Source organism: Anoplophora glabripennis, unplaced genomic scaffold (genome assembly GCF_000390285.2).
Source record: "Anoplophora glabripennis isolate ALB-LARVAE unplaced genomic scaffold, Agla_2.0 scaffold155, whole genome shotgun sequence".
Taxonomy (NCBI): Eukaryota; Metazoa; Arthropoda; class Insecta; order Coleoptera; family Cerambycidae; genus Anoplophora; species Anoplophora glabripennis.
The window spans coordinates 688,892-715,145 of NW_019416721.1; the positions used below are offsets into that span (position 1 = coordinate 688,892).

Here is a 26,254-nt window from a genome sequence, read left to right on the forward strand (position 1 = left end):
CCTGCTAGTAAGACTGACCACCAGGAAGAAAGTAATATTGACCAAGAAGATGACTCTGACTCTGAATCGTAATAAATTTTCCTTTTATGTCATTATTGATTATTAACAATTATTTTTTTATCTAAAAATAGAAAATGTTTAATTTTTCTGTACCTTATTAATGTAGCAAGTTGTTTCTCAATAAAAATTTTGACGACGAAAACTGTAGTAACTCATTCAAAATTATTATCCTAAACTATGTTATTTAGATCATTCTTCAATAATTAATTAAGACCTAAACAATAATTACTTTGTTAAAGAAGAACGATTTAGCTTTAGTAATAAAAAAATAACGAACAATATTATTTTCTCAACTATTCGGATGCAATTACCTCACAATCAGTATAACTAAATTTGAGATTCGACAGTTTTCCTTGGGAGAGTCGATATGCACCCTAATAACAGACAAAACCAAATAGGCCCCGATTTCTATTTTTCCCGACGGCCCCTAAAAGAGCCAGACCGGGCCTTGGCACTAAGACTTTGTAATAGTTCTTTTTCTATCGTCATCATTGATAAGTTGTTGACCATCGCTTACTGGATCTGTCTGAATTAACTAAAATTTTGTGTAATTTTATGGTAACTAAAAGGGTTTCACTCCATTTACTCAGACCTTTGTTTTAAAAGGAAATAAACCTTAACAAAAGCAAACGTAAGGATTACTGATGCTGATACTATCTTGTAGTAATTTGACATATTACAATTTCAGGAACTTTGGGGCCAGGCAGATTCGAATTACCCTTCACCTTCCAACTGCCCTCTAATATTCCTGGTACCTACCAGGGTCACTATGGAGGGATCTTTTTTACGCTCACCGCCAATGTCGACAGGTCCTTCAATATGAACTATAAGGACACCATACAGATCATAGTAGCTTCCCTCATAGACTTCAATCATATGAGAGGCTTAATCCAGCTGGTAAGAAACCATATTACTAGACGTTGTTTGTTCTGCGGCTGTAGCATTATGTCTACATTCACCGTAAATCAGCATGCGTCAAAATAGTAAACAGTAGAATTACAAGTACATCAAACCAAAATTTCACATACTGTTACAATAAAAAAATTATCCTAATGTAGCAATATTATAATATTGACAATACACTAAGAGAACTTATAATTTAATACTCTTCCAGAAGTAAAGTCTAATTTATTTGATATTTACCAGGAACCAGTCGCTTATTCCGTTGATAAAACCATATGCTGCTGCTGTTGCGCTAGTGGTCCCATAACCATGGCAGTGCATCTAGAGAAAGAAGCGTTTGTGGTGGGGGAAGTAGCTAATATCAGGGTGGATATATCTAATATGTCCAACGAAAATATTGAGGGGGTCAATGTTAAACTGAGCATGGTAAGTTAATCCGACATATTTCCTTAAACTTAATCATATAACCTTTCCATGTGTCATTTAATAGACTAAGTATAGTCTTTCCGAAGTCAGTTGAACATGTAAAAAAACGCCTGGCAATAAAATTTAATGACTTTCATAGGCGTCCCTAAAAAAGTTTTCTGCTAAAGGTAAAAAATTATAATAATATGCATATAATGTGTAGAAAATTTCTATACGTTCATTTGGCCAACTACATATTTTAATTATTTATGTCCTCAAACAATTTTATTATATTGATGGTAAATTTCGTTTTGTTCCTTTTCAAAAGGTCTCCAAAATGCCATATTGTAATAATATTATTTATCCCTTTGGCAATTGTAATATAAGGTGCCTATAATAAATTAAATTTACCTGAATCACACCAAATTCCGCATTACTGCACTGCACTGCTGTGCCATTTGTCAACCACTTGTCAACAGCTAAGATTTATTGCCCAGTGGCCAAATGCAGCTGTGTTAGACGGCAGTAACAGCATTTTTAACCTCACCACATAACTTGGTTCAATGACCTTAACCAATTCTCTTCTTTTCAGAAAATTCAATCTATGGTCACGTACCCGAGGCATGACTGCAGGTACGACTCTGTGATCTTAGCGATGCAAAGCGACACAGGTGTTGGTGCACATGCGGAGAGAACCTACAATTTCGGTCTGAAGATTCTCGATACCACACAAGTGCCCAATTTTAGCATTTGCCAGCTCTTCAGTCAGAAGACCAAGTTAAAAGTGAGTTAGACAAGTTACAGGGGGAACAAAGAACTAAAAGTATGGTTTGAATTTTTAGGTAACCGCAGTTATACCGGGAGTTCATTCCAACATGGACGTCGAGACTTACATCACCATGGGTCACGTGCCGATCCTTGGTTCGTCACAGAACCCAGGTAACAAAGAAAATGGATTTGCTACTGCTTATCGTAGCTTAAATCAGTTGAATTCGCATTATTAATTTCCTCGTTTTTTTAACAGGGCAGTATTTACCAAGCACATACCCACCTAATATTTACCCGCCAAATTCGCATCCGACCATTCGTGAGGGAATTTCCACTCCAGCGGGGTCCGTCGCGCAGCAAGGGGTTGGTGCTGGACCCAGCGCTCCTCCCTCGGAGGGCGGACTTTCCAAAATTGGGATGGGAGGGAATGAGCTTCCTATACAAGGATCAGGTAATGCTTTGATATATGCTTAATGTAGGAATACTGTGGTCGGATGAATTTACTGCTCTGCCGTTTGGCTTTTGTGATGTCCCTAATCGTGTTAATATGTTTTTTATGATTATTTTATTAAGGAAATATCTATTTTCAGATGATCCCTGGTCCCCAGAGTCGCGTAAGTATTTCTTTAATTCATGGTTTCGAATATAAATAGTCGTAATTGAAACTTCAATATAAAGGGTTAAAGAACTTATGCCAAATATTTTTGCCACATGTACATTGTGTCAAAATGAGGTAAATACACGAATTGTGTTGAGTGAAACCTTTTGATGACTGCTGATTTTCATAGATGTTCGATGTACCCACCATTTGCTTGCACACAAGCTTCAGCGCGACGTATCCAATTCGCTCGCACGGGTTGCAACATTGCCACGTCCTCTCGAATCGTGTTACAAGCTTTGGCAATACGATGTCACAGTGACTCTCGAAAAACAGCACAGCAGTCACTACAACAATGTATTACAAACTGACTTTCGAATGCATTCCGGCTTCATAAGCAACTTACAAATTCGTAAAAAGTATTACAGAATTTACTCGCTGCGATAAAATACTTGTATTTCAGCAGTTCCAAACAGTTTTAAACACATTTTTAATTAGCTCTTTTCTCTATGACCTTAAACTTCTGATACAACTTTGTGACATCAGTTAACTCAGTTTTTGCTTCTTTTTCACCCCTTTAAGTTTTTGTCATAAGTTCATTAACCCCGTATAGTCCAGTTGGTAGAGGTTCGGCCTGTGTTAAACCTCGATAATCCGAAAAAAACACAGGCTTATTTTAAACGATGAGTACAATAACAGGCTAATTTGCTGACAAAGTATTTTATCAGGAAAAAAGTTAACAATTTAATCGTGAAAAAAATTGTTTTTAGTAGTTTTCTTTAAATAGCTCGGCGGGATGACTTTGTACGAAAAAATGCTTAGAACATGATTTTGTTCATAATAAAAATAGCTACAAAATGGCGGTGGTCCGATTACGAAATTTGCAATAACAAAGCCGTTTTTCAATTTCACAGCTTTGTTATTGCAAATTTCGTAATCGGACCACCACCATTTTGTAGCTATTTTTATTACGAACAAAATCATGTCCTAAGCATTTTTTCGTACAGAGTCATCCCGTTGAGTTATTTAAAGAAAACTACTAAAACAAATTTTTTGCACGATTAAATAGTTAATAACTTTTTTCCTGATAAAATACTTTGTCAGAAAATTAGCATGTTAATGTACTCATAATTTAAAGTATTCCTGTGTAGTTATTTCCGAGTTATCAAGGAAATGTCACCAACAGTAACTTTCGGCCTCTGCCGACTGGACTAGTATTTTTCAGTAGTGGAATTATTGTTCAATGCTTTAAGTTGACATTATTGTTTCAGCACCACCTTCCTATAGCGAAGCTGTACCATATGCAGCAAAACAATGAGGACAGTGTTGACTGCCAATGCATTTTATTATTTTCAACTTTACGAAGTCATTGAGGTGGAAAGAGACAAGATGCAGTTAGGAATAACATTGGTGATTATTGGACCATATGACCGATGTTTTCCATTTTGATTGACCTATGATTACAAATATTGGATTTCTTTTCATGAGGTTTTAGTTAAACATAATATTAAAGAACACAGTTTACTTGTCAGAGCTTTTTAACCAGTTTTTGGTTGATAAAAATAAATAATTCTTCTAGTCCCTTAGTTATATAAATTAAATATAATTTTATATAAATTTTATTTAGGTGTAGATTTGTAAGCAAGATTTTGTATATAACAATAAATGTAAATATAAGTTTTTTATATCTCCTAATTGTTTTCATGAATTTTAAGAAACGTGGCAACATTGCAAGAGAAATATTCATTTGTCTACATAGAGAATTGTGGAAAAATAAAGTATTCTCCTCACGTCTGCTGTACCTAATTATAATACAGAGTGTCCCACGATGACGAGACATTAGACATATTTCAGAGACTACTCCGATTTTAATCTTGTATATTGATTGTATCAGCTAACATTTTTTAATTAGGCAACACAGAATACATTTTACATAACCAATTCAGTAGCATGCTGTCAATACGTGATTGGCTGAAACCCACCGCGAAAAATACCGTAGGTACTAAAATCTCGACTTCCAGTATTCGACATCTGTTAGCGATTATTTTCATTTACTACGTAACATAGACAGTTCCTGGCATCAAGGTTGATTTCTAGACAATGATTTAGAGAGATAAGATAAAGTTTTTAAAACGCACTGCCTACTTTATAGAATTGTTATTTATATCGTGGGTTTTGATCCGTGCGCGAAATAATAAAATAAAATCGTCCGACGCTTCGACAAGCTCATTTGCCAAGTTCCATTCAGTTTTACGCGCATTTGTGGCATATCGATACATATGCGTATATTAGGAATACAATTAATTACCTAAAGGTCCGAAACTCAATTTGTTTTAAAAGTAAAAGTGTTGAGTGGTGTTTAATGCAAATACATCGTATGAAGGACGGACTACTTGTGCATTTGTTTTTATTAAAGTTGTTGTTCATAAAAAAAAGAGTAATGCCATTGAGTGTATACATTAAAGCAGTGTTGCCAGTGGTTTAATTTTTCTTTTAATGTCATACTTTGAGTTTTAATAATTTTTTAAATAGATCTCGTTTAATGTTAGTGACATAAGCGATTTTTCGTTCAAGGTCATTATTAACGTAGGTTAGGATATACAGATTAATGTGTGTGGTTGTTTAAATATTTTAAAGACTTTCCAGCGTTTAGAAAATGTCTTGTGACATCCAACTGGACAACTACCAGGGGCAGTATTACCCGGGAGACTCTATCATGGGAAAAGTGATTTGTTCATTCGATGAATCGATAAATATCAGAGGTAAACATTCATTTAAATTATAAACAAAGTGAATTTTGGTATCTAACAAACACCGGATTGCATGAAAAGTATTGCAAAAAAAGTTGTCTGTACTTTTCATGTGACATATCCGTAGTATTTTTACCTATTGATCACGAGTCTGGTATCATAATTGAGCTATCACATCACAGGAATATTCTAACCTTAAAAAACAGGTCAAAAATAGCAAAAATTAACTAAAAAGTGATAGGAAAAATAGAAACATTTTTTTTTTCTATATTCAAACCTTCATTTATATGGTAAGACTCCGCCGAACGTAAATCCGTGGTCAGAATTGATGGTTCATTTTCTAACCTCAAAAAAAAAGGTCAGATATCACGAATTTTCAAAAAAATAACATTCGCGCCAAATTTGGTATACGGGGGTTTTCGGGGTCGCTGATCACGGATCCGAGGTCAATTTTGCAAAATTCAAGATGGCGGATCCAAGATGGCCGACCAAATTTTGAAAAATAACATTCGCGTCAAATTGGGTAAATGGGGGTTTTCAGGGTCACTGATCACAGATCCGAGATCAGATTTACAAAATTCGTTTTTAAAAATTTAATCAATTACCTATGTACTTTATTACCTGAGATTAGGCAGAAAACCCGTGAATAGATCTTTTTCAGACAGAAGAACAAGATGTAGCCGAAAAAGGAAGGTTAAATTGATATTTAAATAAATTTTACATATTTACTTACTGTCTTCGTTTTATATTTTTTTATATTTTATTTATATTTGTGACACAACATGTACTTTTTGTATATAAAATTGTCAATAAACAATTACAATTACAATTAAAACATGATTGGGTACTCAGGTTATAGAGTAAATAAAAATATTAGAAAATTAATTTCGCAATTCTGACCTCGAAAACCCCCGTATACCAAATTTGGCGCGAATCTTATTTTTTGAAAATTTGGTAGGCCATCTTGGATCCGTCATTTTGAATTTTACAGAATTGACTTCGGATCCCTGATCAGCGACCCCGAAAACCCCCGTATACCAAATTTGAAGCGAATGTGTAATTTTTTTAAAAATTGGTCGGCCATCTTGGATCCGCCATCTTGAATTTTGCAGAATTGACCTCGGATCCGTGATTAGCGACTCCCCATATATTAAATTTGGCGCGAATCCGTGATCAGCGACCCCGAAAACCCCCGTTTACTAAATTTGGCGCGAATGTGCTTTTTTGAAAATTTGGTCGGCCATATTGGATCCGCCATCTTGAATTTTGCAGAATTGACCTCGGATCTGTTATCAGCGACCCCGAAAATCCCCTTATACCAAATTTGGCGCGGATGTTATTTTTTTTGAAAATTCGTGATATCTGACCTTAATTGACCCGTTTTTTTGAGGTTAGAAAAAGAACCATCAATTCTGACCGCGGATTCACGTTCGGAGTCTTAACTATATAAAATGAATTTGAATATAGAAAAAAATAATATTTTTCCTAGCATATTTCGCGAATTTTTGCTATTTTTGACCTGTTTTTTTGAGGTTTGGAAATTCCTGTGATGTGATAACTCAATTCTGACACCGGATTTGTGATCGGGAGGCAAAAACACTACGAATAACATATGTCGCATGAAAAGTACAGACAACTTTTTTCTGTGTGGCTGTGTATCTATTTAATGTCCTACTAGTCTATTATTTTGTAATCATCACTTTATTCTAAGAATAGACCAATATGCTGGCGACCTTGACCATACTTTTCAAGGCCAACGCGAAAATATTAAATGGAATACCCTTTTTTATACCAACAATCGAGAGGGCGCCAAATTTTATGTCCGAATGTTCAGATTAGGTCAGAAAAATTTTCCTGTTTGTCCTCGCGGGTCACTTGAAGGTCAAACTAAATTTTTTTGACTAACACGTCAAAGATGTTTCACACAAAACTTGTAGGCGGCATTGAACTTGATCTCCTTCGTCACAAGTCGCAAGGTCAAACTGAGGTCATGAAATGCGCTATTTTTTATGTCAGAATCTGGATCAAACAATTTTTTAAGAATCTTACAGGTTACTTGAAGGTTAAACTCATTTTTCTAAAAAACACAAACACATAAACTATTAGTATGATCTTGACAGCTACCTAATCAGCTACCATTTGGATATTTGTCCATCACATATATGTTTAGATGAATATTGACTGTATTCGGTTAAGCTCTATCACGTCAGGTTCAAGGTCATTTGAAGTTCAAGCTAAGAAAAGGTGGTTGAAAAATCCTTAAAAACATACATAAGTTTTTCGGGTCGCTAAGTCTGAATCCGATGTCGGTTGACCTCTATCACCTCATGTTCAAGCGTTTGAAAGTTAAAAAAAAAAAATTGGAAAAAGTTATTACGAATGCTCACCTGCCTACTTTTGTCTGTTTACCTGATTGCATTTTTACCTGCACACCTGTTGGTTTGCTTGTTAGTCTGTACTTATCGTCCCTCTGTCCATCTACCTTCGTGTCTTTTTGGGGCACTCTGTATATTAAACGAGAAATAAATTAATAGCTTTTTTGCGAAAATGTTACGAATCAAAAAGCTTTGACTGTGGTATTTATGCGTAACATAATAATTTGTCTATTCTGAAGGAAAGATCAACTACGGGGTGACTCTTACATCTTTATATTTTTACATGAAATAGGAAGAAAGAAATTTGACTTGCTTACATCGCCAATTATATCCGCAGTTAATATATTTGTACATATTTATAAGTCTCCGTGTATAAAAAAAAAATCGAATTAAATAACAGACTAGCAGGACATTAAACGATGAAGACACCAAGGGTGTCATAGGATAATGATGGACCTTTGCGCGTTATTATCCTTATAGCACCCCAGAGACCTTAATTACTAGTACACATTTCTTTGAACTATATCTAAATTTAGGTATAATACTGAAGCTGAAGGGGGACGAACGTAACGCTTGGACACGACGTAGAAAAAAGAAAACCGTCCATTGCAAGGGACATAATAGATTTTTGTACGTTGAAAATTCCCTACACGGAGAAGGTAAGAAAGATACAGGGTGATTCAGAACTTATCCAAAAAAATTTTGTTGAATGTACAGGGGACTTACAATTATAATTTTATAAAAAAAAATCAAAAAGGGCAGTGCGAAAATGAATTAAAAATACACACGGCGGAAAAGAGTAATAAAAAATGAACGGACAAAAAATTTAATGAACTTCTTTCCCAAGGAAAGAAATAAATAAAATTTTATAACACCTATTTTATATCGGCAAATTCAACTGCTTTTGCCACTATTTATTATTAATTAATATGATAAAATTATTAATAAAATAACTTGACATACTTGATGTTTAAACTGTTTCCAAGACGTGTAAACACATTTGGGTCCGTCTCTACGAACTAATACAAATATTGTCATGCTTCACCCAACGCAAATACCATAACATTTTAAAAACTAATGTAAACACTATCGCAAAAACGTTAATACTAAAATCGGATTTCAGCATTCGGAATCGCCTGGTGCCACGTGGAGAGAAGGCGAATGACGTTAGAGACTATACAGTAGCCCAGCGATATAAGGGTTAAAATTACTACAATTTCAATAATTGTTTCTCGGAAACTATAAGGATTTTACAATTTTTTTTACGATAGTGAGTTAATTTTTCATGATGCATCTATTCCCAATTTTTTTTGGATAAGTTGTGAATCACCCTGTATATGCTGCTTATTATAAATAACACAGCACCTACAAAAGAATTATTTATTATTTTTAACAAACAAAATTTTACGCCTAGAAAAAAAATCACTACTGGTTAGCGAAAATTCATTGGCCTCAGTAAAAAGTTGCATACAAAAGGGGCACATAAATATTATAACAGCTAAAATAAAATTCCTGATCAAAAAAAATATATGAAACTGCTCAAAGATTACTAACAAAATGTCTATTATGAATATAATTAATATTTGAATTTATTTTGATAAAAGAATTCCGAAAAGAATTGTTTGTATATTTAAACATTTATATGATAAGATAAAGTGTTTGTATAAGTCGTTGACATTTCGAATGACATATCGTCCTCTTCTTCAGAATATACACTGAAACTGAAGATTAATTACACAGGTCAACATTTGATCTACGCAGAACGTCGGAACCGGTTAGGTGCTACTAAGGTTCTTGGGGTCGTTGATTACGATGAAAGGTTCAAGGTCATTTGAAGGTCAAGTGGTGAAAAAACCATCGGAAAAATCTGAAAAAATTGGTGCATATGTTTTTGAGGTCGCTGAATCCGAATCCTGCGTTGCATTACACTTGGGATCTATCCTAGAGGTAATTCAAGGTAATTTCGAGATCATTTTGAAGTGTTTTTGCGATAAATATGTTAAGTACGAATCGAAAAACCTGAAAAAAATTACACTCATGTTTCCGAGGTCAGCGAATCGGAATCTGAGGTCAGTTAACCTCCATAAGGTCAGGTCCAAGGTCATTTGAAGGTCATGTGGAGAAAAAACCATCGGAAAAATCTGAAAAAATGCATGCATATGTTTTTGAGGTCGCTGAATCCGAATCCGAGGTTCGTTGTTTCCCTTGAGGTCTTCTAGAGGTCATTAAAGTATATATTTTGAAATTATTTGGCATGGAAATTTTAAGTGCAATCCGAAATATCAAAATCTCAATTAAAGAACCAAGAGATTGACAGTAGGTACCAGGTTCGGTCGCTGACGCAACAACTCTGCATTGAAATATTTGAAAAACTTGTTCCCATATTTATTTAGCCATACCCATATACAGGTCTGGTCGTCCAGTTGAAGAATGAGCACCTGGGCAAACGCGGCACAAACACCGCCGCACTGGGCGAGCCGGTCATAAATTCAGTTGTCGACAAATGGTCTTATTCAGTACTTCTCTTAGTATGTTCAAGGTAGGCCGATTTTATACAGAAGGCTATGCGGACGACTTAGTCGTTCTCATAGTCGGGAAACATAATATTATCGTTTCAGAATTCATGAAAGAGGCTTTGAAATGGATAGATGACTGGTGTAAGGGGCAGGCACTGTCAGTAAACCCTGACAAAACGGTCGTAGTACCCTTCACCAGGAGAAGGAATTTAATTGGACTCTTATAATAGGGGAAAGGAGCATTAGGCTTTCCAGGGAAGTAAAATATCTAGGAGTGATACTGGATAATAAGCTTACCTGGAATGCGCACTTGCAAAAAGTCGTGAGTAAGGAGTAAGCATTGTGTGTATGCCGACGCCTTATTGGGAGCACCTGGTGACTGAAACCAAAGATGTCATACTGGTTGTATACGTCGATAGTAAGACCTAGGATTCTCTACGGAGCTGTGGTATGGTGGAAAAAAACACAACAGACCACAGTGAGGGAAAAACTGAATAGAATTCAGAGATTGGCCTGTTTAGGTATAACGGGGGCGATGGCATCGACCCCGACAGCTGCACTAGAAGTCATGCTAAATCTACCACCGCTGCATAAAGTGGTGGAAAGAGAAGCGCGGCTAGCAGCATATCTACTCAGCATATCTACGACTGGAGGGGTAGTTCCCATTCCAGGATCATAGACACATCTATGTCGGAATCAACTTTTGGGATGGTATCTGACAAGATGGTTGCAAGGTTTCACTTCCACAAGCCATTTGAGACTCGAATAGACGATCAAAGCAAATGGGAGGAAAGGTTTAATACCCTGGAAAGGTGGAGCCTAGTATGGTTTACAGATGGCTGCAAAATGACCAGAAGGACGGGTGCAGGAATATATGGACTCAGACCCAGATGGAGTGCAAGCTAGTCTGGGGGAGTTCCCTACCGTATTCCAAGCAGAAATTTTCGCGATAATGGCGTGTCTGGCAGAGAATGTAAGTAGAGGTTATAAACGTAAACTCATATATATATTCTCTGATAGTCAAGCTGCAAATTAAAGCTTTAGACGAACACAAGATAAGTTCAAAACTGGTGTAGGATTGTTTACAAATGCTGACTGAACTGGCCACCAACAATACAGTCAGACTGTGTTGGGCGCCATGGCACAAAGGCATTTGTGGAAATGACAAAGCGGATGAACTTGCTAGACAGAGTTCATTGGCCCGGAGCCCTTCCGTGGCACATCTACCAGTGTGGTCAGGCAGGCTCTTGGCAAATGGACTGAGACAGAACACAGGCAATAATGGACTTCAAGGCCAGGACATAGCCATTCTAAGGAGCTCATGGAATATCCTTCGAAGGAAAGAGCCAATGATCTACTGAGCTTGAACAGAATCCAGCCCAGGAGAGTGACGGGAGTCATAACGGGACACTGTCACTTTAGGAAACATCTACATAAGCTAAAGCTTGTAGACAGTCCAGTCTGCCGAGGATGTGAATCGGCGGATGAAACTTCTCTGCATATCCTGGGCGAGTGCCCGNATCCGAAATATCAAAATCTCAATTAAAGAACCAAGAGATTGACAGTAGGTACCAGGTTCGGTCGCTGACGCAACAACTCTGCATTGAAATATTTGAAAAACTTGTTCCCATATTTATTTAGCCATACCCATATACAGGTCTGGTCGTCCAGTTGAAGAACGAGCATCTGGGCAAACGCGGCACAAACACCGCCGCACTGGGCGAGCCGGTCATAAATTCAGTTGTCGACAAATGGCCTTATTCAGTACTTCTCTTAGTATGTCCAAGGTTCCGTATAAATGGGTTTTCCTTGAAATAATTATAGAGAGATAATATTTTTGTGAAGGGCTATAGAGAACAGACTTGGAAAATACTCATCTGACAAAATCGAGGATCGGAAGGTCACAGCCAGTGATTTCAAACCATGCCAGGGCTAAATGGAGGCCTCATCTTCGGATTGAGAGGTTCTTATGGGGATGAGAGCGATGTTTCTCAAAACGTACGTTTTTTTACGAATGGAACTTTTGCCAGTCCCTTGAGCGATAGGTACTCTATACCTACAGGTGTTGCATACACTATTATCTCTATTACGAAAAATTGTATGTTATAAATTATAAGAGAGTCTCTTTTGTCCATTAGTGCGTGAATTTCCACACTTTCCATTTAAGTAATTAGGAAGAGTGTTAATTTTATTACTTAACTTCGTGTTTCATTTGGCTTTAGGTGATATAGGACCTGGTAGATACGAGTACCCTTTCACCTTCCAACTACCCCACAACCTTCCCAGCACATACCAAGGACATTATGGAGGAGTAACCTTTATCCTGAAAGTTAAAGTTGACAGGCCTTACAGATTTGATTACACTGATTCGATAGAGGTCATTGTAGCCTCCCCTATAAACTTGAATCAGATGAGGGAAGCACTTTGGTTGGTAAGTAAACTAAATTAACAGTTAACACATCAACACGTTACTACGAAAACATGTTATTGTACTTGGGAAAACATGCTACCTCAAATTAAGCTTGTAAATTAAGCTTGTAAAACATGCTAGCTCAGATCTTTAAGTAAATACATGCTATCTTACACAAAAGTAAGTTTGACTAAAAATTTAAGTTGGCTGCATTGGCGTTGAAATGCACATGGAATGATTGAAACCGTGCGCTTATAATAAACTTATATAATATACTTTTCAAAAAGTAAGGAATACTTATGTTCAGTTACACTGTTTATTTTATTTTTTTCATTCAACATTTTTCTATTAATTTTGTTAAGTTACACTGTTATAAACGACAAAATTGTTAATTAAAAAAATAGAATAATATGCAGTATGCTGCAACACGTACATTAGTCGAGGTTTTTTGAAAGAGCAAATTATAAAAAATAGTGGATACCTTAATATATAAAAATGCAATGTTTATTATTACTAAAAATTATTCGATTTTTTTCATATAAGTTTACTTTGATAAAAAAATTATAGGCCGATCGAAATAACTAATTTAGAGGGAAAAAAAGAAAATTGTTACCTGGATTTTTATAAGTGGGCGGCGGAGGGTTGATTTGGAGGGTTGAAAAGTTCTTGTTGAAAATTGTATCATTGGGATTTCTGACGAAAGTCGACGTCAAACAAAAAAGTATCCAATACAAAAGTTATACCTAGATCATGCAAAAATCTACAACTTTATAAGATAACCTCAACATTTCCGGAAAAAATGCGAGTTTTTTCTGATTTTTCGATTTTTATTTCTCATTTCCGCAAAAATAATTTAATTTTGACGAAACTTGGTGAAAGTATACCTTTCTGTATCTTAAATAACCACATTTTTTTTAGATAAAAAAATCAAGAAGTTTCCGAGATATTCATTTTTTCCGGTCGGAAACTCAAAGAAAAATTCTACTTCGAAAATCATCGTACAGAGTTCTGCCGGTGATCATTTTTTTCGTTTTGACACATACTTTTTGGTGAAATAAAAAAATCTGTAATCACAGTTCAAAAACATCTCAAAAATGCAAAAAAATATAAATAAAAATGACACAACAATAAATTTTTCAGTAATTGTTGATAATTTATCTAATTTAAAAAAATATCAAAAACTGATTACACCATTCAATTGTACGGAAAAAATAAAAAAAAAACTGTCATTGTTTGGCCCAAAACAATATTTTTGTACAGCAATACTGCTGTAAACATAAGTCGAATAGTGAATAAATAAAATAGATAATATTTTTTTCCGTAGGATCTATTAGTGTACTTATTTTTTTTTAATTTTGATGAATTCATAGATATACAGTGTGTCCAAGATAAGAATGGGATAACATTAGGATCCAGGAAACGGTAAGAGATACGGTGTGGCTCAGATTAGAAAAAAAGTTGTGTTTTTTATACCTAACAATATGCCGTCTAGAAAGTTTTAAAATTCCGGGTAGTTCCGGAGATATCCGGAAAAACGAAATTTTGCAAAATTGTTTGATTTTTTCTGGCTTTATTTGAAAACGATTTTTAAAATAAATTGCATACTTACAATGTCACGTTTTTCGCTCTATACAATGGCATCAACATTTTTGCAATCCGACGTTTCGNGGGATTTCTGACGAAAGTCGACGTCAAACAAAAAAGTATCCAATACAAAAGTTATACCTAGATCATGCAAAAATCTACAACTTTATAAGATAACCTCAACATTTCCGGGAAAAATGCGAGACAAGTTTTTTCTGATTTTTCGATTTTTATTTCTCATTTCCGCAAAAATAATTTAATTTTGACGAAACTTGGTGAAAGTATACCTTTCTGTATCTTAAATAACCACATTTTTTTTTAGATAAAAAAATCAAGAAGTTTCCGAGATATTCATTTTTTCCGGTCGGAAACACAAAGAAAAATTCTACTTAGAAAATCATCGTACAGAGTTCTGCGGTGATAATTTTTTTCGGTTTGACATATACTTTTTGGTGAAATAAAAAAATCTGTAATCACAGTTCAAAAACATGCTCAAAAATGCAAAAAAAATATATAAAAAATGACTTACAACAATAAATTTTTCAGTAATTGTTGATAATTTATCTAATTTAAAAAAAAAATCAAAAACTGATTACACCATTCAATTGTACGGAAAAAATAAAAAAAAAACTGTCATAATTTGGCCCAAAACATTAATTTTGTACTGCAGTATTGCTGTAAACATAAGTCGAATAGTGAATAAATAAAATAGATAATATTTTTTTTCCGTAGGATCTATTAGTGTACTTATTTTTTTAAAATTTTGATGAATTCATAAATATACAGTGTGTCCAAGATAAGAATGGGATAGCATTAGGATCCAGGAAACGGTGATACGGGGTGGCTCAGATTAGAAAAAAAGTTGTGTTTTTTATACCTAACAATATGCCGTCTAGAAAGTTTTAAAATTCCGGGTAGTTCCGGAGATATCCGGAAAAACGAAATTTTGCAAAATTGTTTAATTTTTTTCTGGCTTTATTTGAAAACGATTTTTAAAATAAATTGCATACTTACAATGTCACGTTTTTCGCTCTATACAATGGCATCAACATTTTTGCAATCCGACGTTTCGTCTTCGAGGGGCCATCATCCGATTAATTTTTTCAAATACGTCGCTGCTATTTTTATAACAAAATCTAGTCATTTTTAATTCTGAATTAGAGGATATTACTATTGTAATCGCTTAAAAAGTTTTTAGCTTATTTTAGCTATCATTTAAAATTTTTCCTGAGTACGGCTTTGAACGCTTTCAAAATATCTATTGGAACAGAATAAAAGTCAATACCGCACAAAATATCCAATAAAATATTTCATAAATTCGTATTATTTTTTTATTAGGCACAACTTTTTAAATTATTGATTAGAAAAAATTGTTGGACATTTTGTGCTGTATTGACTTTTATACTGTTATGACTTCCTTCAATAAATATTTTGAAAGCGTTCAAACCGTACTCAGGAAAAATTGTAAATGATAGCTAAAAACCTTTTTAAGCGATTACAATAGTAATATCATTACTATTGTAATCGTAATTAAAAATGACTAGATTTTGTCATAAAAAGCAGCGACATATTTAAAAAAATTAATCTGATGATGACCCCTCGAAGACGAAACGTCGGATTGCAAAAATGTTGACGCCATTGGATAGAGTGAAAAAAGTGGCAATGTAAATATGCAATTTATTTTAAAATTCGTTGTCAAATAAAGCCAGAAAAAAATAAAACGATTTTGCAAAATTTCGGGTTTTCGGTTTTCGCGTCGACAGTAGACTTTGCAGTTAATACTTTGTATTGCTGAAATCTCAAATAATCCAAAGATAATTTATCATTTGTACATTTGTAATTCGACTTAGATGTTTATAGCAATACTGCACAAAAATAAAGTTTTGGGTCAAAGAATGACACAGTTTTTTTTTAATTCTTTTCCGTAGAATTGAAAGGTGTAATCAGTTTTTGAATGTTTTTCAATTTAAACAAATTATCAACAATTGCTGAAAAATTCATTGTTGCAAGTAATTTTTTTTTTTTTTGAATATTTGAGCACGTTTTTGAACTGTGATTACAGACTTTTTTATTTCACCAAAAAGAATATGTCAAAACGAAAAAAATGATTACCGGGAGAACTCTGTACGATGATTTTTCTAAGTAGAATTTTTCTTTGAAAAAAAAGTGTTTTAGACCGGAAAAAATGAATCTCAGAAATTTCATGATTTTTATTATCTAAAAAATGTGTGGTTATTTAAGGACACAGAAAGGTATACTTTCACCATGTTGCGTTAAAATTAAATTATTTTTGCGGACATGAGAAATAAAAAACGAAAAATCAGAAAGAAAACAGTTATTCGCATTTTTCTCGGAAATTTTGAGGTTATCTTAAAAAGTGACTTCTACAAAAGTTGTAGATTTTTGCATGATCTACAACTTTTGTATTAGATACTTTTTTGTTTGACGTCAACTTTCGCCAGAAATCCCAAAGATACAATTTTTCACAACTTTACAACCCCCCAAATCAACCCTCCACCACCCCTGCTCACGCATTTATTTTTTTTAGGTTTACTATAAGCCCTTTTACCATTTTCACTTATAAAAGTTCAGGTAACAATTTTTTTTTCTCGAAGTGTAATTAGGTTAGACTATTAATAGCGCACTCTTATCTGATTTATAGCCATATTGTTTCTTGTATTCTAAAAATAATTTTATATGCCTTATTCGGACTCCAAGGAGACTGCAATAAAAAGGATTATAGTGGACCAGGCTAGGCTCCAAATCCCGGGTCCGAATCGTTCTTACCTGGACAATATGCCCATGTAGAGAAGCTATAACTGTATGTATATTGTACTATTGTACTATTTGTAAATGCATAATTAAAAATATTAAAAATTTTTCAGTTTTTTTGTGAAATACGGTTTTTACAATCGTTACTTTTCAAATAAGAACAAGATGCAACAATTTGTAGAAAAACATAATTTATTCATAAAATTTCATTAAAGAGTTAACATAATAACCAGAATATAAATAGGTATAATGTATAAACTTAAATGATATGTACGGTAAACATGTGTGCATGGGGAACCGCGGAAATGTGCACGTGCATATCATATGCTCTGCGCCCGTCGCATCGATATCCAGCAGATCATAAAGTACCGGTAATAAAAGAGTCGCATTCCATTTCCAAAGTCTATGCAAGCACGCGGCTACCGTACCTTTGAGAAGCCATTTATTTTTATTGAGGTGCAGTAAGAAGGATTCAGACCCGGAGTTTGGGGCCTAGTCTGGTCCACTATATAATCCTTTTTATAGCAGTCTCGTTAGAGTCCGCATTAGGCATGTAAAATTATATTCTGAATAAATTGTGCATCCCAGATTTTGTGAAAAAAAAAGTGTATCAAGGGTAGTGACTATAAATCAGATAAGAGTGTGCTATTAATTTTTATATCAAAGCAAACTTGTATTAAAAAAATCGAATAATTTTATTATTCTATTTGTTTTAATTAACAATTTTGTCGTTTATAACAGTAACTTAATAAACAGTGTACCTGTATAAAAATATTCCTTACTCTTTGAAAAATATATAAGCTTATCATAAATGCACGGTTTCAATCATTCACTGTGCATTTCAACGTCAATGCAGGCAACTTAAATTTCTAGTCAAACTTACTTTTGTGTGAGATAGCATGTTTTCATAGTAACGCGTGGACATAATAAGTTTATTTTCTCAAATTTAAAAACAGGAACGTTATTATCGATCAAGAGTGAAGTAGATTGAAAGCCAATCTTTTTAATTTCTTATCTCAAAGGCAAATTCCTCTTGGCTTAGTTGTTTGTGCATTAACACACTATTAAAAAGTGAAATAAGATCTTGGACAACCTAATTTGTTTATTATTCACTAGGAACCAAGCTCTTACTCTGTTGATAAGGACGTATGTTGTTGGTGTTGCACAAGTGGTCCCATAACCATGGAAGTACATCTACAGAAAGAAGCTTTTGTGGTGGGGGAAGTGGCAAAAATGAGGGTGGATATAACCAATATGTCCAACAAAAGTATTGAGAGCGTCAGAGTTAAGTTGAAAATGGTAAGTTAATTTCTGTATTTTTCTCTAGTTAGATTCAATCTGTCATTAAAAGTGTTTGCTACGCATGAAAAAAACTCAACAATTACCATAGAAGACATACAATGATACATAAAAGTCTACTTACCCCTTTCAGGTGACTTTGTTCAAGTCCTGTCCAACTTCTGTTCTTTTTTCAGGAAGTTAAGTCCATGGTAACTCATCCAAGAGACGAAAGTAAGAGCAACTCCGAGTTGCTAGCAACTAACAGTGATACAGGTGTAGGGGCACACGGACAGCGGTCTTACGATCTTAATTTAGAAATTCCTCAGTCTGCCCAGGTGCCCAATTTCGAACAATGCGTACTCTTCAGTCAGAAAACCAAACTAGAGGCGAGTTAATGCTTTCACACCCACAAAAATAATCTGTAACCGTTTTTTTAACCTTAAACGCATAAAGTGCCAGTTAAAGTGTCTTGAATTTTTAGGTAACTGCGGTACTACCAGGATGTCACACCAATCTGAAGGCGGTTGCGTATGTTACCATAGGTCACATACCCATTGACGGGTTTAATCAAAATCTAGGTGATTTTTTTATACTCATTGATTTACCCTTTTGAATAATATTTCTTGTTAGGGTTTACACCATAGATTTAAGAGGATAAAGTTAGGTTATATAGTACTGCCACCATCCAGTACATTATATACGTAGTTGTTTATAACTTAGTGTACAAGTCTGTTTTAAATAATAACTAGAAAGGTAGGCAAGTCCGCTATGCGGACTTGACCTTCTCTCGGGCCTTTGGCTCTCGAGCCCCGAGCACCGCTCCGCGGTGTTTTCTATGTGGGTTTGTAAATAATATAACATTTTCCAAAAAAAAAAAGAAAAAATGGCCCCTCCCGCGATTCGAACCCCGGACCTGCGGCTTCGCAGTCGTGAGTTTACAAAATGACCTACGGCGATCTAACGCTGCGTGGAGCCTGCACGGGTTATTTCAAACCTTGGTTCTCCGCGAATGTAAACAGAAAATTGAAAATGTTCAAATCAAGTTTTATTGCCAATGTTGCGTCTGTAAAAGATCGCAACCGATGCCTAACGGCAATATAACGAGTCACCGTGCAATCGTCCGGCAAAACGCGTCAAATGACAAAATTTATTTAGACGTCTTCACTGACGTTTGTCTCCATCTCTCTTTAAATATCGGATATACTTCAGGTATCTCTCTTCCACCGAAAAAAGCCAATTTTCGGCGAGGACTATTTTTAAAGTGGAAATTTCACATAGAAGGCGTGAACAGATCGCCTTCAAAATACGACGTTGGGACAAAGAAAGGACAGAGAGGCCCTTCGGACCCCTCAGCTAGCCGCTGCGCGGCTCGCGAGGAGAGCCTTTGATAATACCGTACGCCCATTTTCGCGGCCTAGTGTGAGAGCGAGAGTAACCTACAGCTTTTAATATATATGTATTTTCTCACCTAAGTCACCAAGTCCCGGAAAACAGCATAGCACCCTTTCTCTTTATCTCCATCTATTCCAACATCTTTTATTCAGACCAATTAAATTTAATATATTTTGTTTACTAGGGCATGAACCAAAAAAACACCCACCTGATACCGCAGCAGACATACCCCCATATGCGCCTGGACCAATAGGCTTCATCAACCCGCAAGAGGCGACTGCCGCGCCCAGCGCTCCTCCCTCAGAGGGCGGGCCCTCGGCTCCTCCCAAGAAAGAGGCGGCAGGTAACGTTCAGTTAATCTTACTTTGTAGTTGTGTGGTCTGCACGTTGTCCCCTTCCTCCCACACCCTTGGATAGACTTAAACCTTGCCTTTATTGGGCGGAAGTTCACCAATTACGGGTATGCATGAAATATTGAAAAAAAAACTATTTATACAAATACAGGTTATTTTAAATTGGAATTCAGATATTTAGCTCATGAGAAATTGTAATGTCGCCGACTAAGGGGTGTAGCTTAAGGAGGTTCGATACCAAAAGAAAAATGGTAAGAAGCTTCAGCGCTATGTATCCAATTCGCTCGCATGCGTTGCAACATTGACACGTCCGCTAGAATCGTATTAAAAGCTTCGGCAATACGATGTCGCAGTTGGTCGATGTCAGGAACTTCCGTGAAATACACAACGCCTTTCACGTATCCCCACAAGAAGAAGTTTAAAGGGGTGAGGGGGGCGGTGCATCTAACTAGGCTGCCGCGGCCTATCCAGCGATCGGGAAAAGTAATGTTTAGAAAGACGCGCACTCTGCGAAGAAAGTGGGCGGGGGCATTTAATCGCACGTCTTCTAATAACTCCGGCAAGCGATTTTGCAAAAAATCTAGATATGAAGCACCGTCTAAGCGTCTAGGCAATTCAAAAGGTCCTATTAAAGTGTCATTAACGATACCGGCCCACGTGTTCATTGAAAACTGTTGCTGAAAGGCACCGTGACGTATTTCGTGTGGATTTTCGATAGTCCAGTGGTGAGTGTTGTGGACGTTATGTACACCATTTCGACTGAAACATGCTTCATCTGTAACAAGCATTTGCGCTGTAAATTGATGATTTCTTGCATGTTCCTGAAGCAGCCATTCGCAAAAACCTCGACGTAGTGGAAAATCGTCAGGAGTAAGCGCTTAAATATGAAATGGGTACAAGTGAGCTTCTCGTAATGTCTGCCAGACAACAGGATGGGAAATATTTACTTGCTGTGTGATATTTCTGGTGCTACGATGCGGATCTTTTTCGACGAGATCTAAAATCGACATTTAAGATTCTTAGTGGTCGCCCTGGGCCACTGTCGCGACCTCGACGTGGTTGTACTTCACCGGTGTCCAAAAATCTTTGCGCTACAGCAACAAATGTCCGCGGTGCGGGGGCACGTCGTTCAGGATATCTTGCACGGTACACTTGACAAGCTCTGTGGGCATTTTCGTTTGTTTCGCCATAAATTATGAGCATATCATAATATTAGCGATTGCTAAATAAATGTGCCATTTTCAAAAGAAAACTTGGAAATACGGCAATTAAATGTACTCTCGAAAGACAGCACAGCAATCACTACAACAATGTATTACAAACTGACTTTCAAATACAATCTCGCTCCATAAGAAACCTACAAACTCGTCGCCGCGATAAAATACGTGTATTTCAGCAGTTCCAAACCAGTTTTAAACACATTTTTAATTAGATTTTTTCTCTATGACCTTAAACTTGCGATACAAGTTTGTGAAATAAGTTAACTCAGTTTTTGCTCCTTTTTGACCCCTTTAAATTTTTGACGTAAGTTCATTAACACCCTGTATGTGTATGTAGGCACTGATTCGCTTCCAACGTATAGATCCGTGCGACGGGTAAGGGGTGCGGGGAATATAACTTCATAGGCGTCTCATTTCAGGGGGTTCAAAAAACTATTAAAAATAGATTGTCGATTTTAGTAAAATCTGGATTATTCTACAAATTTTCGCTCACTTTGGTATATTAATTTATTATTTCAAGTCAACGTTACTGTAATTCCATGCAGAGTATACAGGGTGTCTCATAATTAGCTGCCAACCCTGAACAGGCCGATTCTATGATCAAAACTAAGTAAAAAAGTTCATATGAACATGGGTCCGGAAATGTTTCCTAAGGGCACAAGGACCCATTGAAGAGGGAGGAATGGAAATAATTTTTTTGCAATATCTCTCAATCGCGTTGTGATAAATGAATGAAATTTGGTATACACAGCTAAATTTTGATGAGCAATTTGATGGACTAATCCATTTATTTCCACAAGGTCCATTGGGGTGGGTACGGGGGGGCCCTTGGTACTTTGCGTGTGTAACTTTTTCATCTTTGACTTTTTAACAAATTGGACAGCAAATTCCGTTTTCCCGAACTGTTTTACGTTAAAAAGGTACTCTTGTTTCAAATCGTTATCTTTAACGGTTTCTGAGAAAATCGCTCTTGAATTAATCCCACTTTGGTCAATTTCATAGTAATTTAAACAAAAAAAAATAATAATAATTTTCCTTTCCTCTCTTTTCCATTTAAAGGATTAATTTTTATTTAATTTAATTTTTTATTATTATTTTTTTATTAAAATTAGATTAAATTTAAACAAAAAAATTTTTTTTGTTTAAATTACTATGAAATTGACCAAAGTGGGATTAATTCAAGAGCGATTTTCTCAGAAACCGTTAAAGATAACGATTTGAAACAAGAGTACCTTTTTAACGTAAAACAGTTCGGGAAAACGGAATTTGCTGTCCAATTTGTTAAAAAGTCAAAGATGAAAAAGTTACACACGCAAAGTACCAAGGGCCCCCCCGTACCCACCCCAATGGACCTTGTGGAAATAAATGGATTAGTCCATCAAATTGCTCATCAAAATTTAGCTGTGTATACCAAATTTCATTCATTTATCACAACGCGATTGAGAGATATTGCAAAAAAATGATTTCCATTCCTCCCTCTTCAATGGGTCCCTGTGCCCTTAGGAAGCATTTCCGGACCCATGTTCATATGAACTTTTTTACTTAGTTTTGATCATAGAATCGGCCTGTTCAGGGTTGGCAGCTAATTATGAGACACCCTGTATACACAATAACTTTATCGGATCAAGAAATACTAAAAATTGTATTTTGATTTACTTATGACTCTACTGCCTATTTTGGCACTGGGGTATTTTTATTATTGAATAGTAATCTACCCTAAAGCTAACCTGATACTAGGCCACATACTACATTGTAGATTTGTTACAATAAATAGAGGAATAACAGTATTTAAGATGGTCAGGTATACAAAATGCAATTTTTGGATCTACGCCTTTTTTTATGGAATTTTATTTTTAACATAGAAATCTGTATTTTTCAGATGATTTCGGGCCCTCTGAGTTACGTAAGTACCTATTTTTTCTTAAAACAAACGTCTTCATTTTTGAAAATAAAGAAAATTTATTGAAATAAGGTCTTAGTTGAAAAAAATACAAATTATATATTAAAAAATGTGGAAATATACGGGATATTGAAATATATGCGAAGTATAAATCTAAGGAAATATTAAATTTATGTAGAAAGTTATTAAAATATTTGTAGCGTATGAAGATGTTGAAAAATTACCATAAAGTGGCAAATTCCCAATATTTGTCTATGTACTTATAAATAGTCCAGACGGCAGAGCAGTAAAAGTAGGCTTTGGCGTTTGTGTTTGAAGTAATCTATATTATTGTGCAGAAAAATCCCAAATATGATGTAGAATAAGAATCTGAGTATGCCTATTCCAAAAAACCTTTGCTAAATTCAGCGGAACAACAAACATACAAAAAATAAAACGAAAAATGACCCCTTTTTTGACATATTCTTCCCTGTAACATAAAAAAAAAAAAAGTCATTATTTTTTGTTTATTTGACGATTTTCTATAAACTTATAACAACTGCAAATCAAAAAAGTTCAATTTTGCATTAACAATGGGAGAAAAATGGCAGAAAATCATATGCATATTTGGAGCAATTTTTAAAATAAGTAAATATTTATAAATATTGATGAAACTTTGTGACCAAATAGTAAAACATTTGTCAATTGAACCCTAAAAATTTTACAACGATCGATCTCGTGGTTTTCGATTGACAGGATTGTTAATTAAGAAAATGTCAATGTTTATCACGTACCGTGGGTTTAAATTAAGGTTTAGAAAGGGTACACAATTTTTTAGAGCTACTTGTTGTCATAATAAGCAATGATCAATACTAAAAATACCTATTTTTACACCTTTTAGAATTTTTTTAAAATTTTTTAACATTTTACTCTATAAACAATTATTTATTCCCCAGGAAATCTTCTATGCAATCGACAAACTCTTGCACACATAAAAACTACATCGTAACCCCTTGCCTTTTCGCCAAATACGACAGCATTCTACTGTGTAGATTTTGAGATCTGAAATCGTTAAATAAACAAAACAATAAAGAATTACTTTTTTATTTGGGACTTACTTTCAATGTTACAGGGAAAAATATGTCGAATAGCGGGTCATTTTTTGTTCTTTTTGTATGTACGTTGTTCCCCTGAATTTACCAATGGGTTTTTGAAATAGGCAAACTCGGATTTGTACAACAAAAAGGCTGACTTCAAATACAAACGCCTTGAATGCTCTACATGGACTAAACGTGATAAACTAAGAATCTAAAATATTAAAATCATATGAAAATATTTATAAAAATAGTAAAACATTAAAAGTTAAGTTGATTATTACTGGAAATATCTGTTATAACCTCAAAATATGGCAAAAGTCACTAGAAACGGAAGCCATTTATAAAATAAGAGATATACGAGGCCTGTTCAGAAAATAATCTGACTTATTTTTAAAGTTATTATTAATTTCATACATTATTGGTCCTTGTCTTCTTCAATCTTCAATTCTTCATTTGAATTGGCCATTGAAGTCTTTGACGAATTTGTTTTTATGTCATCAATAGTCTGAAAACAGCATCCTTTCAGCACTGATTTTAATTTCTGAAATAAGACAAAATCGCAAGGGGCCAGGTCTGGCGAGTAAGGAGGGCGAGGGAGGACAGTAATCTGGTTTTTGAACAAAAGTGACGAATTGACAAAGCTGAAACTTTTTGCGGAAGTTTTCACGTAACCGTTATAAAACGCCTCGATAGTACACATGGTTCACTGTTTCATCTTCAGGCAAGAATTCAAAATGCACAATTCCATGAATGTCGAAAAAAACAGTGAGCATCACTTTGACATTGGATCGAGATTGACGTGCTTTCTTGGGGTGTTCCGTTGCCAGTCCATTGTGATAATTGAACTTTTGTCCCAATGTCGTGGCCGTAAATCCAACTTTCATCTCCCGTTATGATCCTTTGAATGCATGTTTTATCGTCATTGGGTTGTTCACAGAGTTGCCGACAAACGTCCACACGCTTTTCTTTCTGTTGTTGGGTCATCGAACTAGGAACAAATTTCGCAATTTCTCTGACAGTCAATCAGCGATTTGCACGCACCAGATCTTTGAAGTGGAAGACCTTCCTGGTCGAGGATCTTCTTGAATTGACTGACGACCACTTTTAAATCGTGAAAACCATTCGTAACATTGCGTACAATCCAGAGAATTATCTCCATGAGCTCCATTCCCACGAAAGTTTTCTCTAGTTCCTATAGAAACCGTACATCTCAAAAATCGTCACTAACACTTAAACACGTTGTATTCAAATACCAACATCACGAAAACTAAACGAGATCAACAATCCAAGAACATGTGGTTACAGAGGATGTTAAGCGCAACGCAATGCTGCCAACTCATATCACTAAATGTCTTGTGATAAATTGCGCGTAATTCAAAAAGTTTGGTTATTTTCTGAACATACCTCGTATGTAAAATTAACAATAATATAAATAATTTAAAGTAAGTTAATTAAAAATTTTGTCGTTTCAGCACCACCTTCGTATAATGAAGCTGTTTCCCACACGCAACGTTAATGGCTACCACGTGACAAATGGTTCTTGTTCACTGACATATGCTCTGTTGCTGTACATCCTCGTCTCTATAAACATTGTGCTTTAAAGTAACAAATTTTTATTAAAAACTTTTTTCCGTTTTTTTCCTGATTATATTTTTCCTCCCACCATTCCTCCTCTATATGTAGTGCGCTCTCTCTCACTTGCTCTCCAATCTCTCTCTCTCTCCAACCATAAGAAACTGGTTGAATTGTACTTACTTCGAACCTGTTTTTTTTTTTTAGTTTTATTGTAATATAGTTCGTTTTACAAGTTTATGAGAAAGATTACACAGCCACACACAAAAAAAGTTGTCTGTACTTTTCATGCGACATATGTTATCCGTAGTATTTTTGC

The 26,254-nt window shown here is 35.2% G+C and overlaps 2 protein-coding genes across 6 annotated transcripts in view; both read left to right on the forward strand.

Annotated features, from left to right (window-relative positions):
* LOC111691872 (arrestin domain-containing protein 3-like) overlaps nt 1-4,364 on the forward strand; it is a 14,717-nt gene extending 10,353 nt beyond the window's left edge. For all 3 annotated transcript variants that reach the window (XM_023455310.1, XM_023455312.1, XM_023455311.1), the window contains 7 exons: nt 749-957; nt 1,207-1,389; nt 1,961-2,152; nt 2,211-2,307; nt 2,393-2,587; nt 2,727-2,750; nt 4,006-4,364. In XM_023455310.1, coding sequence (XP_023311078.1) covers nt 749-957; nt 1,207-1,389; nt 1,961-2,152; nt 2,211-2,307; nt 2,393-2,587; nt 2,727-2,750; nt 4,006-4,052 — 947 coding nt within the window. In that variant the 3' untranslated portion in view covers nt 4,053-4,364. The remainder of the gene's footprint in view (nt 1-748; nt 958-1,206; nt 1,390-1,960; nt 2,153-2,210; nt 2,308-2,392; nt 2,588-2,726; nt 2,751-4,005) is intronic.
* A 445-nt stretch (nt 4,365-4,809) lies between these two features.
* Nucleotides 4,810-26,001, forward strand: LOC108915296 (arrestin domain-containing protein 3). 3 transcript variants are annotated; one of them, XM_018721301.2, is made up of 10 exons: nt 4,810-5,324; nt 5,372-5,496; nt 8,396-8,518; nt 12,598-12,806; nt 18,258-18,440; nt 18,617-18,808; nt 18,904-19,000; nt 19,999-20,157; nt 23,267-23,290; nt 25,836-26,001. In XM_018721301.2, exons 2-10 carry the CDS (start codon nt 5,391-5,393, stop codon nt 25,877-25,879), a joined length of 1,137 nt encoding a protein of 378 aa, XP_018576817.1. In that variant the 5' UTR covers nt 4,810-5,324; nt 5,372-5,390; the 3' UTR covers nt 25,880-26,001. The 3 variants fall into 3 exon arrangements, with proteins under 3 accessions (XP_018576817.1, XP_018576811.1, XP_018576804.1); XM_018721295.2 differs by having other exon boundaries at nt 5,381-5,496; XM_018721288.1 differs by lacking the exon at nt 4,810-5,324 and having other exon boundaries at nt 5,331-5,496.
* The last annotated feature ends 253 nt before the right edge of the window (nt 26,002-26,254 follow it).

Bases quoted from the DNA above. Each gene is read 5' to 3' on its own strand.
- LOC108915296 (XM_018721301.2), top strand. From the start codon at position 5,391: ATGTCTTGTGACATCCAACTGGACAACTACCAGGGGCAGTATTACCCG. The intron at 5,497-8,395 runs GTAAACATTCAT...ATCTAAATTTAG, and splicing joins TGAATCGATAAATATCAGAG to GTATAATACTGAAGCTGAAG. The intron at 18,441-18,616 runs GTAAGTTAATTT...TTCTTTTTTCAG, and splicing joins TCAGAGTTAAGTTGAAAATG to GAAGTTAAGTCCATGGTAAC.